Genomic DNA, 19,545 nt, shown 5'->3' on the forward strand with positions numbered 1-19,545 from the left:
GATTGGTGCTTAGATTGGTCTCAACTAAGGCCAGGGCCTTTTCAGTACTGGCCCCGACTTGGTGGAACGCTCTGTCACAAGAGACTAGGGCCCTGCGGGACTTGACATCTTTCCGCAGGGCCTGCAAGACAGACAGGACCTTTGGTTTGGACTCAGTCTGACCTTTATGTTTCCCTCCCCTTACAGTTTTGATCTATGGGCTACTTTTAAAATGAGGCTGCATTTTGAATTGAATTTTAACCTGTATTTTAAATTGGGTCCCCCCCCCTTATGTTTCTATTGAAATTTTATTGGTGTTAGCTGCCCTGAGCCTGGCTCTGGCTGGGGAGGGTGGGGTATAATAAAATTTATTATTATTTCATCACCTGCTGCAATATGTGGGCTATTAGGTACAGTGGTACCTCGGGATAAGTACTTAATTCGTTCTGGAGATCCGTTCTTAACCTGAACCTGTTCTTAACCTGAAGCACCACTTTAGCTAATGGGGCCTCTTGCTGCCACCGTGCGATTTCTGTTATCATCCTGAAGCAAAGTTCTTAACCTGAGGTACTATTTCTGGGTTAGCGGAGTCTGTAACCTGAAGCGTATGTAACCTGAAGCGTATATAACCTGAGGTACCACTGTAATGTTAACAGTGCATAGAAGTGTAAGGCCTAACTGGTTGTCCGAGTGCAAAACTGATGGTTTATAGGTCTTTTTTATTTGGTAATGCTGGTGGGGGCTGATGGGACTTGGGAGACTAACAAGTGGAGAACCACAAATGTTCTCCAACCCTTCAGCAGTGAGAGAGGAGTGGGTGACCAGGCAGATGAGTGCTCCCTTCCTTCCCATGAAATCTCACAAGCAGTTAGTTGCCTGATCCATGGAAATGTGTGTTGCCCTGGTTGGTTGGTCGGCATTTGCCTGTCTTGGGAGGCAATGGAGGAGTGAAGTCAAACTGTTGGAAGGTTGCAGCTCCTGCTGAGGCTACAGAGACCAATACAGGAGAGACATGTTTTGTTGCAGCTGGGGCAAAGAAAGGCGACTGGTTTTGCTGCTGCAGATGCACCATGACGTTTCTTCTCTCTTCGGTCTTCACAGCGGTCATTCCTCCTCCAGCCACTGCTATGGATGCACTGTCTGTCTGTCTCCTGACTGTCTGTCTCCAGGCACTGTGGCCGTCTGCAAGGGATTCCCACATGGTGGTGTTGATGCTGCCAGCCTTCACGTCATGTTCGCAAACATATTTGTAGCTGGTGTGCCACGATTTGATTCCCCACCACCCTATACAATTTAACATATGCTTTTTTAGCCTTTCCTGTGCAACTGCACTAATTACTGAGGGGGAATATTGCTTTTGTGCAGCGTCACAGCTGACATTAAGCATATGACAAAATCTATATCAATTAGCAAAAAAAAAAAAAAAAAGAATGCCTTTTAGCAAAGCACAGCTCTCATTTGTTTAAATTTGCAGCTCCAAACTGAGAGAGTGTTCCACCATTTGGTCTGATGCACAGAAAAACAAGTTGAGAAACTTATCAAACTGGTGGGGACCTGGCTTCAAATCTCCACTTAAGCCATGGAACTCACTTGGATGACCTCAGCCACTTTCTCTCCCCCTAACCTACCTCACAGGGTTGTTGTGAGCATAAAATGGGGAGGAAGAGAACCTTTCCTTTGGAGGAAAGTTGGGATATAAATAAAATAAAAGCAAGTGCCAAAAATTTGAAAAGTGTCTAGCTATGAGGCACCCTTTGAGTTTGAGTCAAATGCTCCTTCTGGCCTCCCCAACCCAGATTGGTCTTGGGACTAGATCAGTGGCGTAGCGTGGGGGGTGCAGGGGGGGCCGGCCGCACCGGGCGCAACATCTGGGGGGGGCACTCGCACTCGCAGCTCTCTGCCCCTACTAAAATCCATGGGTTAGGGGGCACAAATTACTTGCCTTGCCCCGGGTGCTGACAACCCACGCTATGCCACTGGACTAGATGACTTGGGTCTCCAAGCACTCCATCCAACTCTAGGGGTCCTTCAAGTGGAGGAAGAGCAAGATATAAATAAAATGAAATATGTTTACATGGAAATAAGATCCATTGATCACAATGAGTCATTGCACAGGGTATAAGAAAATGTTTGGGCAATGTGGGGCGCAGACCTCTGTGTGGTCACCATCACATTGCAATCCTTTGTCACATTGAAATCTGAATCGCAGGCTAAAGTCAGTTGAAGGAGAGGGTCAGAAACTCCCAGGTAAACAAGCAAACCAGCCGTTCGTGACTCTCCAGCGCATGTTCACACGACCATCTGGATGCCCCGGGAACAGCCTGCAACGGTGGGTTTGGCATCAAGCAGAACCCACGTACAAGATCTGCCTTTGGACATGCACTTACGCCTTTAAAAATATATATATATTGTAAGCACAGGAGCTGCAAGGCTTAAACCTGCCGGCTTCCTCCCTCGTAAAGCAAATCAAACAGGTTGCAGGGAGCCCTGCCGAGGTGATCATCCCAGAATAACGGCTTCTCTAATAAACACCGAGGGCTTTGCAAGGGACCAGAAGCGCATTATCGTTAGCGGCAGCGCCGTCGACGACCAGCCCTTTGCTGCTCTCTAGCGTCTCTCGGTCGCCTCGCCCAGGAAATGGAAATCCTTCAATGAAGCTATTTTCGGTATATAAATATATATATATATCTTTAAGGGCCTCCCTCCCACCCACCACCCACCACCCAGCGCGTTATCCCACCGCCCCCGCGCGCTCCGTCCCTCTTTTTTAAAAATTAAGAGGAGTCTTTCCTTTGCCTCCCTCCCGCCTCTCCTGCGCGCGGTTGGCCACCCATCCTCGCTGCCAAACTTGCAGAGCCAACCCCTCCGGCCACCCTACGCCGGCAGAAGGATGCCACAAGCCCTCTAGGAGGAGTTGAGGAAGGCGACTTGCTGGATTTCGCTGCTGCTGCTGCGCCGTAGATCTCGCTGCAGAGAGAGAGGGAGAGGGAGAGAGATTGACAACCCGGGAGACGCCGAGCGCACGAAGCTCCCCAGCGCAAAGTTTGCGCGCCCGGACGCAGCCTACTTTTGCTCCTCTGGCTCCCCAACCGTCACTTCTCTCCCGCTCCGATTGGAGGGGGCTCGGATTTAGCTGCAGAGGCACCGGCGGCGTCTTCCCCGCCGTTCCCCTTTTCTCTCCCTCCGCGCTCCTGCGTCGCATCCTCTGGACCGACAAGCTGGAAGGATGTCCGGGAAACTGTCAAGCAGCCGGGTCTGGACACTGACGACGACGCGACGCTTGCGCCCAGCTCGGTCCTTCTTCCCAAAGCCTCCGCAGCCAACGCATCTTCCTGGATGAAGGACCCTCGATGGGGAAAACAAGCGGGGGGCCGAAAGGAGTTATTTAAAGGAGTAATTTGCTGCCTTCTCACCCCCGGTCCCAATTTTCTGTTTTATTTTTTATTCCTACCCCCCACCCCCGCGTACAGGGGTTGTTGCTGCTCAGCCTTTTTACAAGGGACTTTTGCAAACGCGCGCGTGCGTTGGAGAGGTGCAAGGAGGAACGTCAAATACTTTTTTATCTTATTACTGAGTGGAGGAGGTGGCTGAGGACGAAGGGGACAGCTCAGGGGCCACACACACAAACACACCTGATGGACAGAGAGGTGAGAGGGGGAAGGGAGGGAGGGAGGTGAAAGAGGTAGCCCGCGCAGCATTGCCGGGGGAGGAGGGAGAGAGAAAGCGGGTTCCTTGAGATCCAGCACCTTTGCAAGATGATTTTGCTGCTCATGTGTGTGTGCAAGAAGTGAGAAGAGTAGGGACACAACAGCATCCCTGGTGGCGTGCAGTGACGTGGATAGAGGTCCACCTTTGCAGGAAACGATGGTGTAAAAAAAAAAAAAGGATTGCAGAGGAGGAGAGATATAAGGGGGAGGAAACTCCTCGTGTGCAAAAAGAGAGACTTTTTTCTCTCTCTTGGGAGTGTGGAGTTCAAAATCATTATAGGTGATTCTGGGGATGGTACCAGGGAGAGAGTGAGCCATGCCTGTTGCTCATCTCCTAGGCACCTCCATCACGCTCAACCCATCTCCCATGGAGACCGGCCCCTTTTGAAAAAGAATGACTTTCCCTGACCGGATTAATGCCAGCTTGAATGGGAACCACACGGGAGAAGAAGCCGAGGGGGTCAACGGGTCCTGGGCAGGGGGGGATGTTGACCCCGACAACAGCACCTCCTTGGCACTGAGGTTGACCTTGCAGTCGGTGGGCGTGGGGGTCTTCCTTGCCCTCTTCATCCTCTCGGCCATTGTGGGCAATATCCTGGTCATCCTCTCGGTGGCCTGCAACCGTCAATTGCAGACAGTGACCAACTACTTTATCATCAACTTGGCCATTGCTGACCTGCTGCTCAGCACCACTGTCCTGCCCTTCTCAGCCACCTTGGAAGTTTTGGACCTGTGGATCTTTGGCCGCATCTTCTGCGACATCTGGGCGGCGGTAGACGTCCTCTGCTGTACCGCCTCCATCATGAGCCTGTGCATCATCTCTGTGGATCGGTACATTGGGGTCAAATACTCGCTCAAGTACCCCACCATTATGACTGAGAAGAAGGCGGTCATCATCCTAGTGGTGGTCTGGCTCTCTTCCATGGTCATCTCCATTGGGCCCCTCTTGGGCTGGAAGGAGGAGCCGCCCGAAAACGACGAAACCTGCAGCATCACGATGGAGCCGGGCTACGCCATCTTCTCTTCGCTCTTCTCCTTCTACCTGCCGCTCATGGTCATCCTGGTGATGTACTTCAACATCTACGTGGTGGCAAGGAGGACCACCAAGAGCTTGGAGGCCGGGGTCAAGAAAGAGCGTGGGAAGTCCATGGAAGTGGTGCTCAGGATCCACTGCCGCAGTGTCCTCGAGGACTCCCTGGCCGCCAGCACCAAGGGCAAAGGGCACACCTTCAGGAGCTCTCTCTCAGTGCGCCTCTTGAAGTTCTCCAGGGAGAAGAAAGCGGCCAAAACTCTTGCGATCGTTGTCGGGGTTTTCATCCTCTGCTGGCTGCCTTTCTTTTTCGTGCTGTCTTTCGGTAAGTGAGGCACCTTGACTTCTCTTGTGCGATGTTCACGAGATGTGAGTTCTCTTTTACATGACATCTGTCTTCTCCTCTTACATTGCATCTGTCTTCACTTTTATATTTTTATATGTGGTATGTTTCAATGGTCCTGACTTTATAGATAGATATTTTAAAGTATGTTGCTTACTGTTACATCTTATTTATGATACTTAAAAAAATAAATGTTTTATTGTACATTGCCCTGAGCTCCTTTAGAGGAAGGGTGATCCAGCAATGTGATTAATAAATTATGAATTCCAGTTGCTCCTCAAGGGTGAACTTTACAACCTTGTTAAGTCTACTTTTCTAGGTTCCCTTAGAAATAAAATAGGCTGGCAGTGGGGATAACTATCAGCCATTGTGGGCCATCCAGTAAACCTTGAATCCCATTAGATACTCTGGATAGCTTATTATAATCATTAAATTTTGGGCTTGCCACTCCACCTGTCCAATTAAGCCAGCAGTGGCCTCCCTTGCAGGACTGTTGTTGTTGTGACCCCACAGAATATAGTTGCTCAGAGGCTAGATGAGAAGAGGACAATTCTTTAATTGATTTCCTTATTTGAAACAGTTCTGTCCACCTGCAAGTGAGAAAACACAATCATCACCAAGACCCAACTGCTTGTATATAAAAAAAGTATGTTGATATCCCATAGTAACAGTGTCCCACATGGACATAAATAATCGTACAAAGTTATATAGAATTTTCTCATGTTGCAATGAGCCACACAAGCAGAAAAGTAGCCATACTACGGAATACTGGTACTTGTCAACTAATTGACTGAAAATGCAAATTTTAAACCATGCTTATCATATGGCTCAGTGGTATCCAAACACTCACTGCCAATCTCATCCGAGGCACTTCATTGGAGAATCAGACCCATTAGTCCACTGAGCTCAGCAATGTCTATATTAGAAAGAAGAGGTTCTCTGGGCTTTCAGGTAGGCAGCCTTTGCCAGTCCTACCCGGAGATGCCAGGGACTGAATCTGGCTCTGCCACTGAGCCACAGTCAGCCCCAAACGAAAGCAGCTGCCTTACCCCATGTCAGACCATTGGTACACCTAGCTGGCTGGCAGTGGCTCTCCAAGGCTTCCCACTAGGAGGTGCTGGGGACTGAACCAGGAACCTTCTGCATGCAAAGCACCAAACTACCACCCTTCCCCTAATCTGCCTGGCAGGGTCTTGCTACAGATAGGAGGCGGTGCTCTTTTTCAAAGCACTGCTCAGCATCCGGTGATTCATTCTCATTTGAAAGCAAGAAGCACCCATCAAATTTGCACGGGAGCTGAAGCCCCTTGATGTTGACTACTCCAAGGACTGTGGTGGAATGGGGAGTGGAGAATACCCAGCAGTTTGCTGTCCCATGTGGCTGCACTGCACATTGGAAGGTGCTTCTCCCAATATCCTTTGCAGCCATGCAAAGGATGCCGGGACACCAGGCATTCAGCTGCATGGAAATCCAAGAGAGGTGCCCAGGCATCTTCTTTGCAAAGGCAGGCATCGCTCAGATTGCAGCCAGATTCCTGGTACCTTCGACCGATATCACTGCCTCCCCTGTGAAATATGACAATGAGACTTTCCCTCTTCATTCTGATTCAGGGCAGTCTTTCCAAAGTCACCTGGTACAGACAGGCTGTTGATTTGTTAGTCTCACCCATGCTACAAAGCTAAAACAGTTGGTTTCCACCATCAGGAGGATGCCTCCCCAAAGTGTGATGGGAGCCACAGACCCTGCCAGGCAAAGCCTACCTATTGCACCCCTGCCCCACCCAAGGGAGCCCATTGGTAGCTAAACGGAATCTCTGTGCTCAAAGTCAACAGTGGAAAACAACAGTGAAACATTAGCCCCTACTAATATGTTTCCTAATGGCATATGCCTGTGTTTGGACTCAGAACTCCTCCAAGCAACCTGCTTACTGAGCCAGCATCCTTCATGCAGAGATGAGACTCTCTCTAGTCTTTATTGCACATTGGTTCTGATATGTTAGTGGGGAGGTTATATGACAAGTGTCCATTCTGTATTCATCCCACTTTGCTTTTGAAGTGGTGGTTTCTATTAATCATTTGTTTAGCTCACACTTTTCCTTGTCTCTTTCCTCACTGCAAAAAAAGAAAAGTCTGCTTTTGTTTTGTTTTCAAAGTGGATTTCTTGAGCCAGGGTAACAGAGCACTTCAATCCAATCTACCAAAATTTCCTGGTATGTTTTTGAGAATTATTTTGCTCATAGAATTATGGCATTCTGAAGGCAGCCTAGATAGAGGACTGGACCAGAGAGAGAGACAAGGGACTTTCCCAAGGCCACGAAGTGAATGTGAGACAAAGGTGGAGTCTGACTCAAACACAAGCAAATCTCCCCTTCAGAAAAGAGACATGCCTATCCCAATATTTTCTGCAATCGCACAGTTTGACATGCTAAAAATGCTCCTCTTCACTCCGCCATCAGAAAGTCAATCACTGCAGATCCAAAAATAAATTTAGGAGGCTGGCAGGATCATTACCTTATTCCATCCCACTGACTGCTATGATGCTAATAGGGAGCTTCCATGCTTAGAAGCAGTCTACCCTAGAATGCTTTTATTTATCTCTTTGCTTTCAAGCATATTCAACACCTTTTCATATCAGTTTCAAAAGGATCTTGCAAACTAAAGCTGTGCGCACACTCCTTTTTGCTTTGTATCCAGTATGCTGCCACTGCTGGTTTAGGAACCGGGGTACACATGAACAATAGCCACAATCCATATCTATTCTGTATATATCCTACTGTTTCTTAGGAAATGCTGTTCTTTGATGCATTTTTTCTGTGCAAATGGAGGAAAAGAGCAAGCTAGCTGGGGAAGGGCTGTAGCTCAGTACCTCTCTGCTGCAAGGAATCCTGTAAGAACTGTAGGAGCAGACTGGGAGAAACTCTCTCTTCATTTTTTTTTTTTTACTTTTTTTGTATGCTAAATTCTAACCCTCAGGATTCGTGGATAAGCAAAGAGGAAGCAATTATTCATCGTGTCCACAGATGATAGAAAAATATGCAATGGTTTTAAAATTATAAAAAGGGGATGATTGGATTAAACTAGAGAGGAGACGACTGTCTAGCCCGTCAATCCACTGCTCCCTGTGTCCGGTTTGGCAGAGATGGATTTAGGACAGCGCGGCCGGTTCTGCCACACTGGGTGCCAAGCCTAGGGGGCACTTCAGGAGATCACAACTATGACATAGTGAATGGAGCAGAACAGAAGATGAGAGGCATGGAGGGGCTCCGAATTTTGGGCTTTTACAGGACATTGCTGAAATTTGAAGTCCAAAGTCCGCCCCTCATGAGGAACCTATGGCTCTTCCCATGTTGCTCAACTCCAGCTCCCATCAACCCCAGCCAGCATGGCCAAGCATGATGGCAGCTGTAGTCCAACAATATTGGGAGGACCACTGATTCCCCATCCCTGGTCTAGGCTGACCGGGGGCTCCTTACGCGGAGTCTTTCCTAGCCCTACATGGTGAAGCCCAGGATCAAACCTGGGACATGGAAAGCTGATGCACCACCACAGAGCTATGGCCTCTCCCCATTGTTTGTAGGAGTGGATAATTGCCTCCAATCTAACCATGGTTTGCAAAATTTACCCACGGCTGCACTTTAGACATAGGAATCTGCTTCATACCAAGGAAGGTTGTTCGTTTATCTTGCCCAGTGTTAGCTGAACTGACTGGCAGCATCTTCCCAGGGTTCTCTTCCATGAATTTGTCCAATCCTCTTTTAAAAGCCATCTGGATTGGGGGTCATCACTGCCTCCTACAGAATTGGGTTCCATAGTTTAATTATGTGCTGCATAGCTGTGGTGCTCTGTCGTTTCCTGCTCAAGGTCTGTCCTGCAGCAAGTTGTTCCTGGGCACCAACCCAGCCTAGATGGCCATTGAGGTCCCTTCCACCTCTACAATTTTATGATTCAGTGAATCCCAGCGTGCGGAGGAGCCACAGTGCGCAGCTCCCCCCACCTGATGAGTCCACCTGATGAGTCTCATGAGACCAGGGCCCTGCAGGATCTGATTTCTTTCTGCAGGGCCTGCAAGACAGAGTTGTTCCGCCTGGCCTTTGGCTTGGAATCAACTTGATCCTGTTCCCCTCTTTCCTTTTTCCTTTCTCCTCCTGTGATGGAACTCCTATTTGGGGACTTCCCTGGCTTTTTTCTGGCCCACGTAGGACCAGTCTGGATAGTTGGCCTTGGTGAAGATTTGACGTTTTCATCCCCCAAAAGTTTTTGATTTGAGTTTCTACTGAAAGGAGGCTGCATTTTAATGTATTTTAATCTTGCTTTTAAGTTGTATTTTAATCAATTGTTTTTATACCTGGTGTTAGCTGCCCTGAGCCCGGTCTTGGCTGGGGAGGGCAGGATAGAAATAAAAATTATTATCATTATTATGATGATGATGATGATGATGATGATGATGATGATGCACCTTGGCATGTGTTATCCCCAGGAAAGGAGCTGGGTTGCAAAATCTCCTACATAACACCGTCCTCGTCAACAACTAGGCTGAGCTATTTGGAGAGCTTGCAGAATCTTTTCTGGTGCCTTCTGTGGAAAGTTTGAAATGCCACCTGTGAAGGTTGCTTTTTGCTTTGATGGGTATCTGTAACAGGAGCTGCTTCCCTCCCAACCCCACAGATTCTCTGCTCCCCAGAGTAATGATGCAGTCATCAAGAAGTACCTGTGCAATTAATCAAGACAAGTTTGCCTGGCTAATGAGGCAATTTGGAAGAGCTGTTTGTTCAACAAGGGAGAAATGGCTGATTAGTTGGTGGTCTCCTTTTCCTCCCTGCCTTGGGGGTTAAAGACTTCTGCCTTTGCACCGCCATAAGGGGCACTCAGCATTCCTGTGAAATGACATACTGTATGCAAAAATTATCATTTAGATTTACCCTGATTTTAGTCCCATAATGAGCAGGTTGCCTATGCTTGTGGACTTTGTGCAGATCTCATTCTCACACTTCTGTCTGATTCCACTTATTGCTATCAACCTTCCAAGAAGTCTGCTAGCCTCTAAAAGGGGCATATTTTTAGCCTGGCTGCTTATAAGCTATTTGGAAAGGCTAAAGAAAGAGTGAATCTATACTTAACTCAGATGATGGGGGATAGAATTTTGGAACATGCCATATCAAATGGCAGGTGGGTACTGATTGATTGATTGATTGATTGATTGATTGATTGATTTTTAAAGAACTTGGCTTCTAAAAAGCTAGCACCTAAACCTTTATCCTTGGTGTTCTAGTTATCTGCATGCAGGGAGTTTTCTGCATTCAGAAATGGAACTCAGCTGCATTCTGAACTGGCATAGTCCACAGAATTCATCCACTTCAGTCGGCTACCTAATGTGAGGAAGGACCATGACTCAATGGTGGAGCATGTACCATAAATGCAGAATGCACTGATTCAATCCCCAACATCACTCTCCTCTTTACCAGGATAAGCATACCCAGATCCTTCAACCGCTCCTCATAAGGCTCGTTTTCCAGGCCCTCCTCTGCACACAACCCAGCTTGTCTACATCCTTCTTAAATTGTGGCGCCCAGATCTGGGCACAGTATTCCAGGTGTGGTCTGATCAAAGCAGAATAGAGCTGGACTATTACTTCCCTTGATCTAGACGCTAGACTTCGGTTGATGCAGCCTAGAATAGCATGAGCTTTTTCTGCTGCTGCATTTGGTTCTTCCTGCCTAAGTGCAGAACTTCACATTTGTCCCTATAGTTAGGGATAGGGGTGGCGCTGTGGGCATAGGACTTGCCGATCAGAAGGTCAGCGGTTCGAATCCCCTTGACAGGGTGAGCTCCTGTTGCTCAGTCCCTGCTGCTGCCAACCTAGCAGTTCGAAAGCATGTCAAAGTGCAAGTAGATAAATAGGTACCACTCCAGCGGGAAGGTAAACTGTGTTTCTGTGTGCTGCTCTGGTTCACCAGAAGCAGCTTAGTCATGCTGGCCACATGACCCGGAAGCTGTACGCCAGCTCCCTTGGCCAATAAAGCGAAATGAGCGCTGTAACCCCAGAGTCGGCCACGACTGGACCTAATGGTCAGGGATCCCTTTACCTTTATAATGTATAGTTGACCTATTTTGTTGTTTAGTCGTTTAGTCGTGTCCGACTCTTCGTGACCCCCTGGACCAGAGCACGCCAGGCACTCCTGTCTTCCACTGCCTCCCGCAGTTTGGTCAAACTCATGTTCGTAGCTTCGAGAACACTGTCCAACTGTCTTGTCCTCTGACGTCCCCTTCTCCTTGTGCCCTCCATCTGTCCCAACATCAGGGTCTTTTCCAGGGGGTCTTCTCTTCTCATGAAGTGGCCAAAGTATTGGAGCCTCAGCTTCAGGATCTGTCCTTCCAGTGAGCACTCAGGGCTGATTTCCTTCAGAATGGAGAGGTTTGATCTTCTTGCAGTCCTATACATTACAAAGAAAAGGTGGCAAAATGAGTTGCTAGAATTCTGGACTGTGTGATTTCAGAATACAAAAGGGTTGATGATGATGATTATACAGTGGTACCTCTGGTTACATACTTAATTCGTTCCGGAGCTCCGTTCTTAACCTGAAACTGTTCTTAACCTGAAGCACCACTTTAGCTAATGGGGCTTCCCGCTGCTGCCGCACCGCCGGAGCACGATTTCCGTTCTCATCCTGAAGCAAATTTCTTAACCCGAGGTACTATTTCTGGGTTAGCAGAGTCTGTAACCTGAAGCGTCGGTAACCTGAAGCGTCTGTAACCCAAGGTACCACTGTACTGCCCTATACCCACAGGTCTCAGGGCAGTTCATAAGATAAAATGACACAGGATGGCTCATAATATTGCATCACCCGCTGCCTGTTGCACAGTTTTTCTACATGCAAGGGAGCTTCTTTTTCCATTTGAGGAGTCAGGGGGTGGATGGAGGAGACAGATGACAACATTTATATGGCAGGCGCATCTTAAGCAGATGTCAGTGTCAATGGGATGCTCCTTAATTATGCAGATGGGCGTACTTAAATTCCTAGAAACCCTTGTAAATCTCTGATGAAGCCATAAGGTAGCCCGTTCCCTTCTCTCAAGACGGGCAGAGTGTCCTACCTGGGCATGGACCAGGAGCGAGTGCAGCAAGCCAAACATCTGGTAACTTGTAAGCTTTTAATTGAAAAGGAAAGAAAGAAGCTGGGGAATCTTTATTGCTCCATTTCACGTTCCCTGGGACATATTTAACGGGGACATTTTTATCAGATAGAATAAGAGATAAAAAGTGACTAGGCTATTTTTATACAGTCCGGCGGAGCGGACATGACTCAGCATTTACCTATCTGGAATAAGGATTAAAGGATCTGAGTTGGTGGAAATGAAGAGGCCACAGTTGGCTGGAAAACCAAACAGCGAGAGAATTGGAAGTGGTCCAGTCGCTTGTGCCCCAGGTTCTCTAGGGCTTTTCTGTCTCTGCATCAGCCTGATAGCTGGATGGCCAGGAAATGCCAGCTCAGCAAGGATCAGGTAATGCAAGCGGCCCGATAAGATTTGTCCTGGTCCTATAAAACATCTGGCATTGGCATAGTTGCTCTGATCTCAGGGAGCATGTGTGGAGGTTTAAGTTAAGGCCAGCAGACATGGGCCCCGCTCCATGTATTCTTCATGTGCCTCCTCCATGGGAGGTCCAGAGGGTGGCAACACAAGAACAGGGCCTTATCTGCAGTGGCTCCCCATTTGTGGAATGCTCTCCCCAGAGAGGTTCATTATACACCTTTAGGCGCCAGGAGAAAACATTCCTCTTTAACCTGGTCTTTGACTGATTGAAATGCAATGCCCTTGGGAAGGCAAGGTATACTGGGTTGTTTTTGTTTTATTGTTGTTTATTGTTTTTTATCATGTATTTTGTGTTTTTATGTTCTGATTTTATGCTGTAGCCAACCGGAGACCTCCGGGTTAGGGTTGTATACAAATTTAAATATAGTGGACCCTCGGCTTACCCAAGGGTAACGTAAACTCCGGGTTGTGAAAGCGTCAAACCCGGAAGTATTTTTCCGGGTTTCGCCGCTCGTGCATGTGCAGAAGCGCTAAACCGCACCGTGCGCATGCGCAGAAGTGATCCTCCAGTTGCGAATTCCTCGGGATGCGGCCGGACATCCGGAACGAATCCTCTTCACAACCAGAGATACCACTGTAACAATAACAACAATAACAGCATTCAGTGAACATGTCAGCAAAAACATGGGGTTTTTTCTCATTCTCTCTCTCTCTCATTCACTCTCCCTGCGATGAACTAGCCAGGCCATCAGCTTACTGTTCAGGATTAATGCTGCTTATCTTTTCTAATATTACTTGTGGATGGCTTAGAGAAGGGGTTAAGGGCCATGACTCAGCGACAGAACATCTGCCTTGCATGCAGAAGCCCCAGGGGCAATCTCTGGCACCCCCAAGCAGGGCTGAGAGTGAACGCTGCCAGACACCATGTAGAGCTGCTGCTGGCCAGTGTTGACAATACTAAGGTAGATGGACCTGTGATCTGACTTGCTGTGATGCAGCTTCTTGTGTTGCAGGAGATCTCACTGTCGTTGAGTGTTCTAGATGCATGTTAAGAAAAGATGCCTGATAGGGCATCGTAGACGAGGGTGCAAGTTCTCCTCCCCCCCAGATCACTGTACTAAGTGTCTTCCACGAGTCTTCTGAAGCAGGGAGCCACCTGTACACATAGAAGCTTCAAAGCATGGGACTGCTTTGAAAGAGGGTTCGACAAGCTCTTGGAGGAGCTAATGGCTATTAACCCTGATCGATAAGTTCTGCCTCCACTGTCGGAAGTAGCTTCTTTCTTCTTTGGCGATCACTCGTAGCTGAGTAAGATTGTCTTCCATGAACACAGTCTTAACAGTGATTCCGTAAGTGACTGTGGAGGCCAATTCTGGATCCACACGTCCTTCCACAGTGGGGACATAGGTTTCTGGGTGGGAGTTGATCACGGTGTGGATTTGCCAAGCGTGCCTTCCTCTTAGGACGTTTCTCCCTTTTATCCTGAGTTCAAGTGTCTTCAAAGCCCATGACACCTTTGGTAAAGACTGTTCTCCAACTGAAGCACTCGCAGGCCAGTGTTTCCCAGTTGTCGGTGTTTATACTACATGTTATGTACTGAAATCCTCACCCTGGGCCAGCAGGGGGATACTGTAGATAGTTTTCACTCAGGTCCACATGTGCAAATAAGGAATTGAAAGTGACGTTCAGTGATTGGATAGTTACAGAAAGTTGTTACTGTTGCCTTGTAGTTGAGCTCTATATAAGCAAGTTGGCTGAACCCTTCCAATTCAGTTCATTTCTGGCCTGTGAATAAACAAGAGCTGTCTGAAGAATCGCTGTGTCGTCTGATATGTTCACCCACAACTTAACACTACATTTTTTTTTAGATTTGCCTTGAGAGAGTCTTTAAACCTCTTTTGTTGACCACCAGCATTACACTTTCCAATTTTAAGTTTGGAATAGAGTAGTTGCTTTGGAAGACGATGATCCACACAACATGACCAGTCCAACGAAGTTGATGTTGAAGTTTGAGGTAGCATGCTCCTGAGCACCAGTGGCTGGAAACAACAGGGGGCGGGAGAGCTTCTGTTGCAGTTGGGTCCTGTTTGCAGACTTCCCATAACAGGTATCTGGTTGGCCACCGTGAGAACAGAATGCTGGACTAGATGGGCTATTGGCCTGATCCAGCAGCTGTCATCTTGTGCTCTGATTACGTCACCCCATGCGTCAGGGAGCAAAGACTGTCTGTGCTTAAAACAACAAAAGCATCATGGCACTTTTGAAAATAAACAGAATTTATTTGTTGTTCTGCCGGCAGCTGAAGACCTCCTTATTGCAATAGACTTTGAGGAACTGACTGCTTTTAATGAAAGGGCTGGGGCTGTCCTTTTTTTATTGTAATTATCCGCAATATCGCATAGACTAATAGAATCATAGAGCTGGAAGTGACCACGAGGGTCATCTAGTCCAGCCCCCTGCAATGCAGGAATCTTTTTGCCCAATGCGGGGCTCAAACCTGCAACCCTGGGGTTAAGAGTCTCCAGCTCTACCAACTGAACCATCCCTGATGCGCTGACCCAACACAAGGTGGGTTAATGTTCTTTTAGGTGGGGAGGTGCAGCTGGTGAAATCCAGCTTCTGATTCCGCCATTGTTTACCTGTCCAGTATTCCCTTTGTGTGTGTTTTTAATTGACTCTGCTGGAACAAATAGAATTATCCAACACACTAATTTATTCCCACCACCTTCAGGAATGAAAAGAAAGGGGGCCGGGATGATAAACAGGAAAGCTTCTGAGCCACTCAAGTGATGGTGCCTGTAGAGTTTTAATTGTGAAGCTGTTCCCTGGAGTGGATATATATTCTCTCTCTTAAAGCCCAGCATTGTTGCAGAAATAGATGGACTCAGAAGGGCTAAGCAGCCTGAATTTACAGCCTGCCAGCTGAAAGGGGACTTTTATTTGATGGAGGTATTGTGCCCAAAGAAATATAGCTTGCCATCAAAGCCATTTGTTGTCCTGCACTTTGGAAATGGAATGTCCCCCTTTAAAATGTTTTAACACTGAGCCATCCACTCTGGAAGGGAGTAATTAAATTATATTTGGGGACTATTGCATGGTATATTAATTCCTGATTATACCCCGGCAAGCCGAGAAATAGCAAAAGTTGGTTGGAAAGCTTTGGATCAGAAGGAAGTTGCTTAAGGCACATATGATAAGGCAGGCTTATTTAGACATGCCTTTTCCTAAGCATGGAAAGCTTCCCCAACCCAGTGCCCTCTGGTCTGAGACAGCACAGCCTCGTTGCAGTCAAAAACATCTGGAGGGAACCTGATTAGAGATCTTTAGCCTTTTGGTTTAAGTCATCGAGGATGCTCTAAGGCAGACTGGATTTTCTTGGTAAAGGTAAAGGGACCCCTGACCATTAGGTCCAGTCGTGGGGTTGCAGCGCTCATCTCGCTTTATTGGACGAGGGAGCCGGCGTACAGCTTCCAGGTCATGTGGCCAGCATAACTAAGCCGCTTCTGGCGAACCAGAGCAGCGCACAGAAACGCCGTTTACCTTCCCACCGGAGTACTTGCACTTTTATGTGCTTTAGAACTGCTAGGTTGGCAGGAGCAGGGACTGAGCAACGGGAGTTCACCCCATCGCAGGGATTTGAACCGCCAACCTTCTGATCAGCAAGTCCTAGGCTCTGTGGTTTAACCCACAGCGCCACCCGTGTCCCAATATCTTCTTGGTATTTCCCCCCTTTTTCTCCCCCTTAAAATGACAACCACACAAACAGTCTTGTAAAAAGAAAAAACAGGATAACATTTACTCAGAATACTTGCTGAAGAGAAACAGATACAGCAGATTTGTTCAGGCAGCCTTAAAATGGTAATTCGGTTGCAAAGACATACAGTACTGTACTTAAGTCTAGTTAGAAATGGTGTCTGAGCTTGGAACTCAAATATGTAGATATTCTCATGTTGCTTGCAGAAGAGGAAGAGGGTGTTCCCAAGCAGGTTGGACCTAACAGTGCTGGATTTAGGTTTGACGAGGCCCTGAGCTACTGAAGGTAAAGGGGCCCTTACTATGTCCAGCGCTGTCCTTTGTCAACAACAAATTGTCGCTTTTTTGTGTGTTGAATATATGCTATATGGTAATTTATGGACCTAATAGGTATCTCAAGCCATTTGCACCTGCAGAATGTAGGCACCTGTATATAGAAATGAGCAAACCAGTGATATTTTAGGGAGCAGGCTAGCAGGCAGGGCCCATTACTTACATCACAGGAGCCTACACAATACAAAACACTGTTGCTGTAGGTAGGTTTTATTTTATTTGTTTTTTTATCTTATATTTCGGAAATGTACATCCAGTTTTTTTCCTTTAATTTTTTTGGGGGCCCCCAAGAGAGTGGGCCCCTAAGCTATAGCTTGTTTAGCTTATACGTAAATCCAGCAATGCACCTACACCCTTCTCCTGTCGAGACACAGCAGGAGTGTCTCTCACTGGGGATCATTCAGAGGGAAATCCCCAGGTGTCAAAAAAGGCTGTCTATATATGCCACTACTGCGGCCCTTGTTTTGTTAGCCCCAAAATGGAAAACGAGCAAGGTCCCAGCCAAAGAAGAATGGCAACTTAAACTGATGGAATATGTGCAGCTTGCTGATCTAATTTATAGAATAAGAGGAAAAGGAGAGTATACATTTAAAGAAGACTGGGAAATGTTTATTGAGTATATGGGTGAAAATTGTGTATGTTTGAAAACGTTGGCAGCTTTAAGATAAATTCAACTGTGTAAATAAGTTTTGATGGATGTAAAAATAGAATACTGTACTGAATGACTTAGTAGGGATTTAAGGCATGCAAACTGAACCATGGAAAGAGAAGGGAAGTCACTGATATTTTTAGGTTGTTTAAATTAATATTCTAAAATGTAAAATAGAAAAACTTAATAAAAAATATACAAAAAGAAAGAAAGATATGTTACAGGCCGATCTGAAAATGATGCTCGTTCCTCCCCCATTCCATGCAGACCAGCTGACCGGACTAGCAGCCAAGTTGAGCAGCAGAGGATCTGTTTTGCATGTAGTAGATCCCAGTTTTGGTTCCTGGCATCTCCAGGTACAGCCAGAAGTGACCCTGCTCTAAAACCCTGGAGAGCCAGTCAGTGCAGACAATGCTTAGCTAGAAGGAACAATGCTCTGACTTGTACTAAGGCAGCTTCCTGCTTTCCAGTGCATCTGATTTCAATCCTGGTGACAGGACAGCATTTCCCATCACACCTGACAGCAAGACGCTTGATCAGAGGCCATGCAGTGCATGCAAAGCTCTGGCTCTCCAGTTCCTCCCTACCGTTTCCCACCTGTCCCCCCAGCATCTCCCATCTGAGGCAAGCATCTCATTCTGTCTAATGGTAGGGCCGGCCCTTCCAATGATTCTATGGTGCTTCCATGGGTAGGGAAGATTGAGGGCGGTCCACGGACACCAATAACATCCCCCTCATCCACATGCTCAGCCAAAACTTGGGAAAGAGGGAGATACACAATAATCATTTGCCGCACTTCCCAGTTGTTACAATTTTATTCCATCTTTCCTAATAAACGCCCTGTGAGGAAGGTCAGGTCGCGAAAGATGATGACCGCCTCATGAACATGCTGTAAGCTTTGTGGCTGAGTGCCGATTTAAATTTGGAGATAATCCGGCACTCTCCAACCTCCCCCAGCAGCTGGCAGTCCCCTTAGAAGGTTCCTGTCCTTTGCCCCCTGTTCCCCAGATCGCAGTTCTACCAATCCAAAGGCTGCCACTGCGAAACAGAGAAAGCTGCATTTCATAATGCCCGGTAATTTATTGGCGCAGCAAAGGGCAGGCATGACTCGACTGGAGGAAACGGTTCTTTAATGCTAATCCTTATGGATAGCTCTCTCTGTCGATGCCGTCTTTCACTAATACGTTTGGTCGAAAGCCAGAGAGCTGTAGCCCTCCAACAGTAACACCCACATGCCTGCGCACACAATATCCCGCTGGCAGGTAGCAAAATAGAAAAAGGCTTTTCTTCTGTCTTCCGTGCCCTTCAAGAATTCTCAACTTTGCAACAGAGACAAGCGGACTCTTGGAATAATGCATCTTGCAGAGCATTCTGGTTAACAGGATGAGGAAATCCAGGGAGCCAGAGGGTGCTGGGAATGGGACTTGGGAAGTCAAGATGGTTAATGACCCCATCTTCCTTTTCTCCACTGGAAGCGGGCGGAGACGTTGGTTCTCTTCACTGTGCCTCAGTTTTCCCTATCTGTAAAATGGCAAAAACGTTGCATGCTCCTTGGTGCACGGTGTAGGAATCCCAGTGAGAATAATCCAAAGCTGGCACATTAGGGCCACCTCACTGCTATGCCCTCTCCCCACACCAATCCACATCGCTCACAGTGTGTTAGATGTGTGCCAGGTCAGACCTTTGGACTTGAGTGCAGGGGAAACTTGGAGTCATGTTCAGATAGCTTCAGGTCATGTTCTTCCACCCTAACCTACCTCATAAGGTTGTTGTGATGGAAAAGGGAGACAACCCATGCACCCTGTTCTGAGGTCCTTAGATGAGGGTTGGGCTATGAATGCACTTTTTATGCCTATGGTAAATACTGACTGATAGGTTTTCATTCAATATATTCATCTAGAGGTTTCTGGGCAAGCTCTGGGTACCACATGCTGGTGGTGGATGGGGCCATAGGCAAAAGTGGTTGGACCAATGGATGTGACTTTTACCTTTAAACCCGCCATTTTCTTCTGCTGTTGTACAACCTGCCTCCTTTTTTTGCTCCCCTGCCCTGATTTCATGCAAGTCCAGTTTTGGGAGGATGCCCTACAAACCCTCCAATGGGGGGCTGCGTGATGACAGCCTTACATTGCATGTGCGTGTTGTTACAAATATATATACAGTCATACCTTGGTAGTCGAATGGAATCCGTTCCGGAAGTCCATTCAACTTCCCAAACGTCT

At 47.4% G+C, this 19,545-nt stretch overlaps 1 protein-coding gene across 1 annotated transcript in view; it reads left to right on the forward strand.

Annotated features, from left to right (window-relative positions):
- The first annotated feature begins 2,735 nt into the window (after positions 1 to 2,735).
- Positions 2,736 to 19,545, forward strand: part of ADRA1D (adrenoceptor alpha 1D) — a 59,549-nt gene continuing 42,739 nt past the window's right edge. Inside the window, exon 1 of the mRNA XM_083756651.1 lies at positions 2,736 to 5,041. Within this exon, the coding sequence (XP_083612777.1) occupies positions 4,081 to 5,041 (961 nt within the window). The 5' untranslated portion in view covers positions 2,736 to 4,080. The remainder of the gene's footprint in view (positions 5,042 to 19,545) is intronic.

Source organism: Podarcis gaigeae (assembly GCF_964106915.1).
Source record: "Podarcis gaigeae genome assembly, chromosome: 9".
NCBI lineage: Eukaryota > Metazoa > Chordata > Lepidosauria > Squamata > Lacertidae > Podarcis > Podarcis gaigeae.